Genomic DNA, 13168 nt, shown 5'->3' with positions numbered 1-13168 from the left:
TTACCATTGTTGTACGGATAAAGGACAACATCTGAAAAAGTGTCCTCTGATTATTAAACTTTTGGATCTAAATTAGCAGACAACATTATATCATATTATATTATCTTATAATCTCAATTCAATGAATTCAAACTTTTTTTATTTACACTAAAGTGTCGTCTTGCCAATTTTTCTAGTCACGACAAAACAGATCAGTTACAAAATCTTCATTCAGGAATAAAATCACATGATTTGTAATATAACTGTTATTTTTTTATATATATATATTTTTTTTCAATTATTAATAATCATTTAATCACATACTAGCTTACGCAAACTCAAATTCTTGTTATTTATATATACAAACAATTAAATTAAAAACAAATCCCTAACAACTTTAGACAAAGCAGTTTCCAAGAAGTAACCATTGCCCTAAAATACATGCACCACCGTCTTCATCATTACTTTCTCTCTCTAGTACTGTATGTATACATACATACATATTTCCTGTATCTATATTTTGTCTCTATATAGACAGATAGAGATATATATATGCTTATAATTCTCACTCATACTCATCACTCATCTCCACTTGATCTCTGTTAATTCTCAAACAAACTTTAATTTTCAAAAATTATTAAATATCTGATTTAATTAATTGAGCTGCGGATATGGATTCGTTTAATAGATGTTCATACGCGTCGGCCAGTTCATCTTCGTCGGAAACTTCATCGGATTCATCGTCGTTGTCCGGAATTAAAAGTACTACTACTCCGGCGAATAATGCGGAGGTGTTGTGTGAGAGAATTAAAGGCCCGTGGAGTGCGGAGGAAGACAAGATCCTGACCCGGTTGGTTGACCGATACGGTGCCCGGAACTGGTCGTTGATCGGTAAGTACGTCAAGGGCCGGTCGGGGAAATCGTGCAGGCTGCGGTGGTGCAACCAGCTCAGCCCGGAGATCGAGCACCGCCCCTTCTCCAAGGCGGAGGACGACGCCATTGCGGCGGCGCACGACAGGTACGGCAACCGGTGGGCCACCATTGCGCGGCTGCTCCACGGCCGCACCGATAACGCCGTAAAAAATCACTGGAATTCCACTCTGAGAAGGAGGTGTGTTCATCTGCAACAACAGCAGAAGCGGCGAATCGACGACGACGAAGATTCGAGGGAGTACTGTACGGAGAATAATACGGCGTCGGAGTTCAGTCCGTCTCCGGCGAGTTGTGATTTTTATGAGCATGATGCGATGACTGCATTGTCACTGGCTCCGCCAGGGACGGAGAGGCGGCCGGAGAATTTTCCGGTGGGATTCTGGAGTGCGTAACGACGTCGTTTCCAGATACTTAATTCCTCTGGGTTTCGTTAATGATGAATTAATTAATAATTAGCCTTTGCTGACAGTTAAATCGCTTTCAGCCGTTTTTTTAATTTTAATTTGGTGTTAAACACTAATTAATTCCGTATTAATTATTCTCAATTAATCATTACAGTTGGGAATACTTAAACTGTAAGAATGATTATCTAATTTAGAGTGGGGGATGAATTGTCATTTATTTGACGGGATCTTGCACTGTTACATATAAATTTTATGAAATTGAATTAGAATTTTATAAATTGGAAAATAAATTATGATTTGCCGACACGTAAAGAAATAAAGTGGGAACATTCCTTTTGAGAGCATGTTTTTTCGACATGATAAAGACTAAAAAGACCCCACCATATTAAAGCGCCGGCCAAGTTATTTGCATGCCGAAACGACTAAAGACGGGATCGCCGGAGCAAAATTAGTACCCTCAAGACCCTCCTCTAAATCTAACTCATGCGTTCATCGGAGAGTACGTCTGGCGAAGGCGAACTAATCGACCGGAAAAAGATAAAAATCAAGAGAGGAGGAAAGAATTCAGAAATGGTGTATATTATTGATGTTAAATCGTAACCTAATAGGGTTTTACACATTCGTTTATATAGATAATTGTAAATGGATGATTTCTAATTTAAGATAATTTTGTTCTTCCGAGATCTATCCATATTGATCAATCATCGATCATAATTTACATATTTCCTTATCTGTTTATGGAGGTTATACTGAAATCTTTTTCTCTAACAGTTGTCTCCGAGCTCGCCACCAACACTCATTATTCTTCTTCTTACGCGACCTGTTGTGCGTTGACGGACATTTAACGTGTGAATGTCTGCTCGACAATATTCTTATCGATAAGTTTTGTCTTAACATCAGTTCAATCCACAATCGTGCTTACAATTCATTGGGCCTTAGACGAATAGGCTTAATTTCCATCACCCATTGGGCTTTGGCCCAATAACTTTGAATTGGGAAATTCAACCCGTCTGTGCCGACTGATGGGCTTTCTTTTCTAGTGAAGAAATACGATTGGGAAGAATAAAGTTTACCTTTTCTTTTCACTAATCATATTATTTTCTCGAAATAAATATAAATAAATTTTGTTTTTTTTGGATAATTAAAGTATTTATTTATATAGACCTACTATCTTGGAAATTACTAATGTCAAAATGACGATATTAATAATAATAAAACATAAATTAACTGGTTGACAGAATGGCCAGAGCATTAGTGCCATGTGAATGGTTGGCCATTTGTTGGATTAATATTTTTTAAAAATTTTCTTTTGGTTCTTAAATATTTTAATCCACCTATATGTACTTTCTTAATTACGAATTTACGATCCACCATGGATCAAATACTTAAGCCGTACAATAATGCACGATTTATTTACTTAAATCTAAAGTCAACCAGAAATCATGCATGAATTCGTGATAGTCTTACGTAAGGATACTTCGAAACAAATACGAGCGGGGACCATCTCAACACACACACACCCCTTGTTGACTAATGACTAGGATTATTCTTGAATTAATTTAGTTTTGATTCGGACAGGTTCTTCTTCCTCATTGGTTAGTGGGGAGTGATCAGGAATTTTAATCTCTATATAAGCTGAGAATAGAAGTTACTGTTAATTGCAGAAAGCAAGCATCTAAAATGGTAAGTAAACGACTCGCATTTTATAATTTGCATGAAAATATGTCGTATAGCTTTTTTAACTCGTTATGAACTATCTTTCTTTTCTGCAGGGATTCTTCAGAAATGTCAATACTCAGCCCCAACAGCAATCAAAGAAGGGAGGCAACAAAGCTACTATATTTGTTTACGGTACATTAAAAAAAAAAATAGTTCTTGTTATTTATTACATAAATCGGAAATACTAATTATTTACGTTGGGATTCTGATGCAGTTATGGCAGCCCTAGAGACAATGACATTCAGTTCGAACGGAGTTAGTTTATTCAGTTATTTCCATGGCTACATGAACTTCAGCTTGACAAAATCGGCAACTGCACTCACAAACTACCTAGGAACCGCGTTTCTGCTATCGCTCTTTGGGGGGTTTATCTCAGACACTTATCTTTCAAGGTTCAAGACTTGTGTTATCTTTGGATTCTTAGAAGTCTTGGTACGTTTTTATCCTTCCAATTATGATCTCAACCGTTGATTTCTTTTCATCGCTTCTCGTTATATCAAATTGTTGTCTTAAAGGAAGCAGTAAGTTTTGTAGGAGATTAAATTACTGCATGTAAAAACTTAAACATAGATCCCAATGTGCATTTAATTCCACTATCTATACTCAAAGCATTTGACTAAGGCTCAAGGCTAATCCTTTTTTATATTCCCAAACTATGGTTACGAAGATACTCAAAATCCTTCAGGCTGTGTTAATAATTCTCTCCACATGACAACTGAGATTATATATTAAATTAATAATTGCTGCTAAGTGCAATTCTTTAATATGTAAATCTCTTCATCATTATTAGAATATCAAGATACGACAATGCATTATAGTTCAATGACGGTCAATGATCAATATCAAGATTTCAAATATTATCGCATGAATAATGACGACGATCAATGATAAAATAGTGAGAATAACATAAGTAAATCTGTGCACCTTAAAACTCCATTAGACGCCTTAATCCAGCAAAAAACCAAAAACTTGCCATTCTTTCAGGGGTATGCTCTTCTAGCAGTACAAGCACATTTGAGACAGCTAAGACCTTTCCCATGCAAAGATGTAGTGGGCCCCACCGGATGTGAACCTGCATCGACCAATCAAGAAGCTATGTTATTCACAAGTCTTTACCTCGTTGCACTCGGGACTGGTGGTATTAAAGCTGCTCTACCTTCTCTAGGAGCCGATCAGTTCGATGAGGTGGATCCTGAAGAAGCTGCTCCTCTTTCGAGCTACTTCAACTGGTACATGTTTTTCCTTAACCTCGGAGCAATATTTGGGGTGACATTTGTTGTCTGGATAAACACAAACCAGGGATGGGATTGGTCATTTGGTGTGTGTTCTATTGCAATGGTGATATCTGTTCTGGTTCTGAGCATGGGGCGTTCGGTTTATCGGAATAACACTCCAAGCGGAAGCCCTTTGACAAGAATTCTACAGGTATAATAACCCACGAGCCTCCTTTCGAGGTTTATTATTATGACAGATTCTAGTTAACCCGTTTATGTTATAGGTGTTCGTAGCAGCCATTAGAAACCGGAATCTTCCATTACCAGCCAGGGCAGAAGAGCTGCACGAACTTCACGACAAAGAAGCTGAACAAAACGAGACACTTCAAAGAACTGATCAGTTCAGGTACTTATAGCATACAGTGTGCATTTTCAAGAACTCAAAATATGTAATAAACCAAAATTCTTTGGCGAAAAAATTTACTTACAGGTTCTTAGATCACGCAGCGATCGTAAGACAGTCAGCTGCTAATGACGCCTGGAAAACATGCACAGTCACACAAGTAGAAGAAACAAAAATCATAGTCAGAATGCTCCCAATAATACTCAGCACCGTATTCATGAACACATGTCTGGCTCAGCTGCAAACCTTCTCCATCCAGCAAAGCACCACAACCGACAGAAAAATCGGAAACTTCCAAATCCCAGCATCTTCAATTCCTTTAATACCCCTTCTCTTCATGTCCATACTAATCCCATTATACGACCAAGTCTTTGTCCCCACCGCCCGAAAGTTCACCGGAATCCCCACCGGAATCACACACCTCCAGCGAGTCGGAATCGGACTCGTCCTGTCAGCCATTTCCATGGCAGTGAGCGGAATCGTCGAAACACACAGGAAAAGCGTAGCTGTAAAGCACAATATGGTGGATTCATCGGACCCCTTGCCGATGAGCATATTCTGGATCGGAATACAGTACGCTATATTCGGAGTTGCAGATATATTTACACTGGTAGGGCTGTTGAATTTCTTCTATGCTGAGAGCTCTATGGGGATGAAGTCACTAGGCACAGCCATTTCGTGGTGCTCGTTCGCCTTTGGATACTACACCAGCACTGTGGTGGTGAATGTGGTGAACTCGGTGAGTGGAGGTTGGCTGGCTAGTGATAACCTGAATAGGGACAAACTCGAGTACTTCTACTGGCTGTTAGCAGGACTAAGTGTGGTTAACTTTGGGGTATATTTGCTATGTGCTTCTTGGTATAAGCACAAGAAGGTACTAGTGAAGCATGAAGATAGTGACTACGTTGAGCACTCTTAGGAATTCTAACCCCTCTAAGAATGTTGAATCTTCTGTATTTCTGCCTTGCAACATACTAAGGACTTTTTTGGTTATGAGTATAAGATTATGCAATCTTATGATAACATATATAAAATAATTGGACTATGGAGTCTAAAGTAACCAAACATCAAATGAAATCCAATTATTTAACTAGCTATCACCTATTTTTACGAACCAGACAACCAAACAAAGACTAAATATAGAATGAAATGTGACTCCACTTACCAGCTCCATCGGTGAAAAAATTCTCCAAGAGTACATAAGATACAGAACTATTAACACATTTTACATGCATGTTAATAACCAGGGGAGAGGGGAGAGGTATCTCTGTGTATGAGAAATCTGTAATTACATTTAAGCAAGCAATTCATTGTTAATTTACAATTCCACTTTCCAATATGTTGCGTAGATCAATATACCTATATGGAGAACTTGATACAACAGAGGAGAAGAAAAAACGGCTCGATTTGAAATAATGGTTGCCGAGCTTTTCAAAAAAGATAAGACAAAGTTTTCCTACCATTTCACGTCCAGTGTTAGTGCCTCGGGAGGAACTAGCACAGAGGGAAGCTTTGTGAACGAAAGATTAGACAAAATGCTGTTCCAAGAAAATGAATCCGTGTCGATCAAAGGGCCCACTTTCTTGACTGTTATGGGCTTCAAAACCTCGCCTTCAATTCTCGCCACTACTTCGAACCATACACGTTCAATAGTAGGCTTAGTTCTCCACTCAGCCAATGTAGTCCATGAAGTGTCGTTAGCTCTGATATCTCTTTCCAGTCCCAAATGAAACCGAAATACGTTCACTGCTCTAATTCTTGTCTTTAGAGACCCCAAAGCAACATTTGCATTGCCTCCTCTATCACTTAGGAAACTCCTTAAAAGTTTTTCCAGTAAGGTAATTCTAATTCTCAACGAACTAAGAAGATGCCTCGGTTTCTTGTAGTTTGGCTGGATATGACACTTGTCAGGCAATAGTTTAATTGCATCTTTGGATGTTAAGGCAGTTTGAATAAGTGAGTCAGGTCTTCGATTTTTGTAGGCAACCACTGATGCGGAACCCACAATATGTATAGGTAGTAGTGCTGTGCAAAAAGCAGGCCATTTTCCATAAGTGAAAAAATCACGTGGGAGATGATTATCGGAAGGATGAAATATGGTAATTTCTTCTGCCCCTTTCACTTCTACGGTGATGCCTTCACTAACTGATATCCGACGCAAGCCAGAGTGCGAAGTGTTTAACTGAAATATATATTCAAGAAAACGCACTCTCAATATGGTTTTGGAGGATTAAAAATGAAAGCCTGATTCACAGAGACTTTTTTCCTGAGCACATAAAAACAAAATGGAGCCCAAAACTGTATGAAGTACTAAAAACTAAAACGACCAATTCTTCAGACAACAATATCAAATGTGTAAATTAGTTCAATGTGGAAACAAAATGGTTGCTTTGTGACTTGTCCCTAGATTTGTATTCCAGATGTGTCGTCATAACAAAGAGGTTTTGACAAAAGCACCACATAGTGAAGAAACTTCAGTTAGCATACAAATACGACAGTATAAAATGCATTGACGAACAGTGTCATGTGCAAAGAGAGCAGCAAAACAAACATTTTCTTTTTAATTAGCAAACTACAGCAGAAAACCGAGATCAATAACTCGAAACAGTAAATTTCTACACATCAGCGGACAAAGGCATAGTAAAGTGGAAGGATAAAAACAAACTCACCGGCAACATGAGTGAGAGTTGATCAACATCTCTTGCGACCCGCAGCTCAAATGGTCCTTCAATTTTAAAACTACCAACTACAGCCTTGGAACCAATTTTCCTCGCCACAGACTCAAACTCCGATGTCTCATCTGTCCTCACTTCTAACAATTTCTTCCACTCTGACCCTTCCTCAGACATCTTAAGAACAATTTCGGCTTTCCCAGCACGAACACGAAACTCATATCGTTGCACTGACCGGAATTTAGCTTTCTTTACATCCAATTCCGAAACACGAATGTACTCCACTGTCCACTTCTCTCTATTGGCAATTACATCCAGAACACCCTAAATCAAATCCCAAAAACAACCAGGAAAAAAAATTAAAAAAATAAAAATAAAACAACTAACACTCATAAGTAGAAGCTCAATCACCCCTATCCTAAATTGAAAATTACACAGTTTAATTCTCAGCTCAACTCTCCAGTCACATTAATTTCTGGTCAACTTTCTAACATGAAGAAAGAGAAAAGGCAAGTTCGTGATCAACAAACTCACACCTGAGACTACCCATTCGAAACCCTTATTTTCACTCCAACAGTATCATAAAGTAAGGAAAAAAAGCATATCATAAATTGGAATCATCAAGTGACGAATATATTTTGAAGATGTCATCATCAAACAGACCTGTAAAAATTGCGGGGGTTGAGGAGTGATGTCCGATTCGGTGAGGGCGGTGACTCTGGGATAGATAAAGTGGGATAGGTTGAAAGGGGGCGGCGGCGGAATGATTGACGAGCGTATTAACGAAAGGGAATTAACAATTATCAGCAAAAATGACGCAAAATATCGGGTGACCATCGCAATACTGTTGTGAACCAGAATTGATTATCGATCTACGACGAATGAGCCGACAGTATTATCGATAATCAGCGGCGGGGGTGGGGGTGGCGGTGGCGGTGGTTGCCGATCTTTGGTGCAATTTACGATAATGGACTTCTGTGGCGGTGACTTGACATATTCAGGTGTAGAAGGAGCCAAAAGGATTGATGACGTAATTATTTCAATTTGATGTTTTCTTCAATTGAATCATTTTTTGAAAAAATCTAAGTTAAAAATGACCGTGAAAATTTTCCTGTTATCATGTTTTTTTTTTATTTCATTTTCATGGGTTAATCTTATGCTATTAGCTTAATTTAATAAAATCAACAAAATAAATTTTTAATTAAAATTTAATAATTTGTAAGTATTATAATATTAAATAACCAGAATATTTTTTTTAGAAATAGTCCGGGCACGAGTTCTCGAATTGAAGAAAATGTAAATTACGACGACCCGTGAGGAAATGTCAAATTACGAAAAATCTTATCTTTAGGTAATTACAATCACTAATAAACTATGAATTTAGTTGAATCTTTATAATTTACTTTTTTTTTTTTTTTTAATTTAGTTGAATCTTCTAGATTATGTGGAATATTCTCCAATTTGTACTCATTTTTATCTCATTTGAGATCCACATTTTAAAATAAGATAATCATAAATTGTATCTTTTGACTTATAAATATCAGATTGTGGTAATAAGAAACTGCATTTTTGCACAAAATCAACAAACTAGAGAACATTCAATGGAATCTAGAAGATTGTGTTGAATTTAACAGCATAATTTTGAACGTGTAAGAACATTCATAGTTGACGAGTGATTATAGTTACCCAAAGAAAAGGAATTTTTTCGAAATTTAACCTTATCACAGGGTGGAGGTAATTTTTCTAAAAAAAAAGTGTGGTATTTGTTGATACTTTTTGTGTTTTACTATTGTTCATATCACAATTGATGAATATTGCATCATTCTGCATTTATATTAAAAAAAAAAAGGCATAAACAAACACTAGTAAATATAACTATTAATAATTTATAATGAGGGAGCTCCTCATTTTCAATTTTTTTTTTTTTTTTTTGAGAATAATACATAAGTTGTAGACCCTTAACAAAAGAAATCATGTTATCAAAATCAGCTATTTTGTAACAACACAATAAACACAAAGGGCAACTACCGCACATATTTCTGGTCGAATTCACCTCCAATCATCAAAACAACCCAACTTGTTGCCCCAAAACGACATCGCACCCATCATACACTCCATCGTCGCCAACACCAGAGTTTCATTGGCCACCATATAATCACGAGATGCACAGGATTGCATCCCACTTTTCATTCAGATTTTCTTTTTCTTTTTTTTCCCATCACAAGTTGAATGATGCACAAGATTGTAGATATAATTCAAATCCAGCTAAATGAGGATAGTTGTCGTACGTCGTAACCATGATCCATCATAAATAACACTTTCGAATACATCAAGTATAAGGAAATCGGTACTCACAGGTGTGCCCACAATATGCCCAGCGGGGGCCAAGAAATGATTTTTGGAATAAAAATCAAGTCGATAGAAGAATTGATTTTATCCGGAAACGGGGTTTCAAGGTATCACGAAAAAACAGTAGCGCTTCTCTGTTGTGATGTGTTGTACAGTGTGTCGGACACCTTTGAAGGAGGCCAGTATCGGAATACTGATCTACCAAGAATGTTCTCGATAGGCAGCGGGCCCCTGTAGAACGGCAGCAAATCCAAATTATAGGTAATGGAAATACAACCACTAATTAAATTATAAGTTTATTATTTCCGTATCTGTTAATTTATTTAAGAGATTTGTTATGCAGACTTCAGACATGCATTAAGAAGTAGACGGGATTGCAGTTTATAGATAGACAACAGGATTAATCGTACTGCAATGTATTGCTTACCAGTTATGCGAGTCAAAACTGTTATTACGGTTGTCTCCAAGCACAAACACATACCCTTCTGGTACAAGCTGCAAAAAATGAGAAAAACACGTGTCAGTTTTCTCCTGATTATTACATGATGACGAGGCATGGCTACTGGAAAGCAGGCAAAAAGAAATTATTACCGTTGGTTCCATTTCATAGTCAAGTGGCTCCAAAACATAATCCTCGTCTTGAGCTTCGTCATTGACCATCAATTTTCCATCACGAGCCTGCACAAGGAATAAAATTAGACCACGCGATGGAGAATATAGAACAAGAGCAAATTCAACAACCAGTTAACAGTTTCTTACTTCTACGCAGTCACCAGCTTTCGCTACAACTCTTTTGATGAACACATCGGAAGAACTAAAGCCAAATTCCTGCAAGGGGAAGGGAAAACAATATTTAACAACTCCAGGATAATCGATACAACATATGAACATAAATTCAAAGTAGTTATTAAGTCAATGATGCTAAAAAAGTTAATTAAATACCTGCAGATTTGATGGAGCCTTGAAAATCACAATGTCTGATATCTCAGGCTTCCTGAAGATGTAAGAAACCTGGAAAAACCAAACAAAAAATTTAGCATATAAATCACACACTATGTATGCCATTTTTCATCTTAATATCAAATAAAACTAAATCGGATATACTGCAACTTATACGTTCACATATATATATAATCCGCATATACTTTTTGACGACCAAATGAACATGATATTTATCAGGGAATAATATGCCCCGGTTCAGTCTTGAAACTCATTGTTATAGTAAGATTTTTACCATCATTACAAACCAAAAAAGGAGGAAGAGGCAACTCGAACTATTTAACATCCGGTCATTGAAAACAAAAACTGAAGCCAACGTACCATAATAAAATTATCTACTACAACATCTAAAGGCTTTCTCGATAACAAAACAACAAAAGCACTACAACTTTGAACTCATTCGTAGAATATGTAAATAACAAACGTAACTATGTCGGTTACGGTAGTGGCATCCACAAATGATATTTACAATTTCACAATAATGCTCCCCAAAATTGATTTTCGTTTTCTGGGCACAAGAATCTTGATCAAACCTACTGCCTTACTAAGGTCACACATCCAAAACTCCGGCAATACGAAAGTAACTAACTCAATACTTCATAGCACTTGCCCACTTTTTATGTTTCTTGAACATCAATGAGATATGTTAAATGTACCACACAATCTCAATACAAATATACAAATATTAATACATCAACCTAGATATACAAGACAATCTTAATACACATATTAACACATCAAAAGACACCCCAAGCACAAATATACGAGTTCAAGAATTGCTTCCAAATCCAATTTAAATCCTACAAATTCTTAATGTAATATAGAATGTACCTTCTCAGCTAGAATCCTATCGCCCACGTCAAGTGTCGGGTACATAGACATTGAGGGAATCGACCTTGGCTCGGCCAAAGTCGACTTAAACATAATGCCAACGCTGAAAGCGGTGAAAGCAGCCTTAGCATCATCAGAGGTGAAGCAACGGTTCATCAATTTCAACAGCCAGCTGCTGCTTTTACCACCCCTGCTCCGCGGAAAGACCGTCACACTGCTTGCGCCACCACTCTTGGCCATAGCGAATGCTTCGGAGCACTTACTTTCACCACCATTAACACTGTCACTCTTGGATTCTCCTTTGTTGATTATGTAGGTTTTGCTAACAGCAACTGTGCCTCCTCTATCGACCTCCATGTTCGTGCAGTCGTTAGAGGGTAGCCACTTGGAACCCGAGAAGAAGGGAAGGATGGACGAGGCCTTGGTCGGAGAAACTCCCAAAACGGCCACGGCGGGAGAAACCCCAATTGACTGCTTGACTAGAGAAATTAATCCCAGAACCGCAGGCGATTTGCTACTCCCGCCGAGAATTTCTCCGGCCAGTAGGGAATGCATCGACGGCGTTGGGTTGACGCGGTCAAGGTTTGACCCACGGCGGCAGAATTCGGAGTAGTTGGAATCGGGTTTCTGCGGCGGCGGGTGCTGGAAAATCCGCGATCGCGTGGCGCACTCGTGGAGGAATCGAGAGGCGGCGCATTTTCCGGATGCGGCGGATGATCCGGTGAGGTTTGAGGCGATAGACGCCGAGTAGGTAACGGTGAATCGAAGAGCCATGAATGCAAATTGTAAGAGACTAACGAATAGGTAAATGAAAATTGTGGGGTTTGTGTAGAGCTGTGAGATGAGAAAGAGCTCTACAAAGCGAATAACGCCATCGTGATCGAGAAGACCAGTGATGAATCGGAGCAAAAAGGGGGGAATTGAAAGTTAGGGCTAGATCAGTTGTTATGGGGAGGAAATTTAGAGAAGTCAACGGCGAGAGCTGGGAGAAGCAAAAACCAGACGGCGGCGATGCGGCGGAGCTCTTCCGGAGAAAGCGGAAGAGGGCGGCGGGCGCAGGACGACTGGAAGACTTCAGGCAAGAGAGAGAAAATTTCACCGGAGCAAAATTGGGATCAAGGGTTTAATAATGAGAGTGGCTATTATCGTTATACGTGGATGCCCTTCAATCCACACATTATTACGGAAACACCATCACAATGTTTTATGCGTTTACCAATTATTGCCCATTAGGAAATTATTTATTATCCAAATTGTTGATTTTTTATTACATTAATTATCAAATACTTTTTTAAAAAAAATCATAAATCATTTATAATGATGCAATTAGACACTTTTGGTCCAATCAGCTAAAATAATGACAATTTCATCAGTGCTGGTAATTCTAAATCAATCATGTGGGCAAAATAGACTTTCCGCGTATGTAAATATTATAATATTTCTGTTTTTAGTTGACTGAGCAAAAACCAACGTGGTTGGGACCTGGTGTTGCTTCCTCGTCTACTTCGTGCTGCATAAAGTCTTTGCTTCGTTTGGTTGCTTTCACACATAAAACTTGTGGATTGACTTAAATACCCCTGTCTGATTTGACCATGAAGTTTGATCATAGATGGTGTGACAACAAGTCTACAAATTATCCACATCTTTTCTAATCCGAGGAAATAG

The 13168-nt window shown here is 38.1% G+C and overlaps 4 protein-coding genes across 5 annotated transcripts; 2 read left to right on the top strand and 2 right to left on the bottom strand.

Annotated features, from left to right (window-relative positions):
* Positions 1–534: 534 nt before the first annotated feature.
* Positions 535–1607, top strand: LOC105958897 (transcription factor MYB1). The gene has a single exon (XM_012982901.2). The coding sequence runs from the start codon at positions 651–653 to the stop codon at positions 1302–1304; it is 654 nt and encodes a 217-aa protein (XP_012838355.2). The 5' UTR covers positions 535–650; the 3' UTR covers positions 1305–1607.
* A 1272-nt stretch (positions 1608–2879) lies between these two features.
* Positions 2880–5651, top strand: LOC105958743 (protein NRT1/ PTR FAMILY 4.5). Of its 2 annotated transcripts, XM_088813226.1 has the most exons (6): positions 2880–2999; positions 3089–3167; positions 3250–3467; positions 4020–4460; positions 4534–4655; positions 4740–5651. In XM_088813226.1, the coding sequence occupies exons 1-6, from the start codon at positions 2997–2999 to the stop codon at positions 5569–5571; spliced, it is 1695 nt and encodes a 564-aa protein (XP_088669352.1). In that variant the 5' UTR covers positions 2880–2996; the 3' UTR covers positions 5572–5651. The 2 variants fall into 2 exon arrangements, with proteins under 2 accessions (XP_088669352.1, XP_088669351.1); XM_088813225.1 differs by lacking the exon at positions 2880–2999 and having other exon boundaries at positions 3015–3167.
* Positions 5652–5922: 271 nt separating this feature from the next.
* LOC148765473 (signal peptidase I) lies at positions 5923–8408 on the bottom strand. The gene is made up of 3 exons (XM_088813227.1): positions 7988–8408; positions 7322–7648; positions 5923–6834 (listed from the first exon to the last, which is right to left on the bottom strand). Exons 1-3 carry the CDS (start codon positions 8159–8161, stop codon positions 6109–6111), a joined length of 1227 nt encoding a protein of 408 aa, XP_088669353.1. The 5' UTR covers positions 8162–8408; the 3' UTR covers positions 5923–6108.
* A 768-nt stretch (positions 8409–9176) lies between these two features.
* On the bottom strand, positions 9177–12784 carry LOC105958742 (thylakoidal processing peptidase 1, chloroplastic). Its single transcript, XM_012982745.2, has 6 exons — positions 11504–12784; positions 10616–10684; positions 10433–10501; positions 10265–10351; positions 10101–10168; positions 9177–9904 (listed from the first exon to the last, which is right to left on the bottom strand). The coding sequence occupies exons 1-6, from the start codon at positions 12275–12277 to the stop codon at positions 9784–9786; spliced, it is 1188 nt and encodes a 395-aa protein (XP_012838199.2). The 5' UTR covers positions 12278–12784; the 3' UTR covers positions 9177–9783.
* Positions 12785–13168: the final 384 nt, after the last annotated feature.

The sequence above is a fragment of the Erythranthe guttata genome, chromosome 14, assembly GCF_056151865.1.
Source record: "Erythranthe guttata isolate IM_541 chromosome 14, IM_541, whole genome shotgun sequence".
Classification (NCBI taxonomy): domain Eukaryota; kingdom Viridiplantae; phylum Streptophyta; class Magnoliopsida; order Lamiales; family Phrymaceae; genus Erythranthe; species Erythranthe guttata.
This window is presented reverse-complemented; position numbering and strand designations above follow the sequence as displayed.

Bases quoted from the DNA above. Each gene is read 5' to 3' on its own strand.
- LOC105958897 (XM_012982901.2), top strand. From the start codon at position 651: ATGGATTCGTTTAATAGATGTTCATACGCGTCGGCCAGTTCATCTTCG.
- LOC105958743 (XM_088813225.1), top strand. From the start codon at position 3,065: ATGAACTATCTTTCTTTTCTGCAGGGATTCTTCAGAAATGTCAATACT. The intron at 4,461-4,533 runs GTATAATAACCC...TTTATGTTATAG, and splicing joins CTTTGACAAGAATTCTACAG to GTGTTCGTAGCAGCCATTAG. The intron at 4,656-4,739 runs GTACTTATAGCA...ATTTACTTACAG, and splicing joins CAAAGAACTGATCAGTTCAG to GTTCTTAGATCACGCAGCGA.
- LOC148765473 (XM_088813227.1), bottom strand. From the start codon at position 8,161: ATGGTCACCCGATATTTTGCGTCATTTTTGCTGATAATTGTTAATTCC. The intron at 7,649-7,987 runs GTCTGTTTGATG...GATTTGATTTAG, and splicing joins AACCCCCGCAATTTTTACAG to GGTGTTCTGGATGTAATTGC. The intron at 6,835-7,321 runs GTGAGTTTGTTT...TATATATTTCAG, and splicing joins AACTCTCACTCATGTTGCCG to TTAAACACTTCGCACTCTGG.
- LOC105958742 (XM_012982745.2), bottom strand. From the start codon at position 12,277: ATGGCTCTTCGATTCACCGTTACCTACTCGGCGTCTATCGCCTCAAAC. The intron at 10,502-10,615 runs GTATTTAATTAA...TTCCCCTTGCAG, and splicing joins AGGCTCCATCAAATCTGCAG to GAATTTGGCTTTAGTTCTTC. The intron at 9,905-10,100 runs GTAAGCAATACA...GCCGTTCTACAG, and splicing joins AGTTTTGACTCGCATAACTG to GGGCCCGCTGCCTATCGAGA.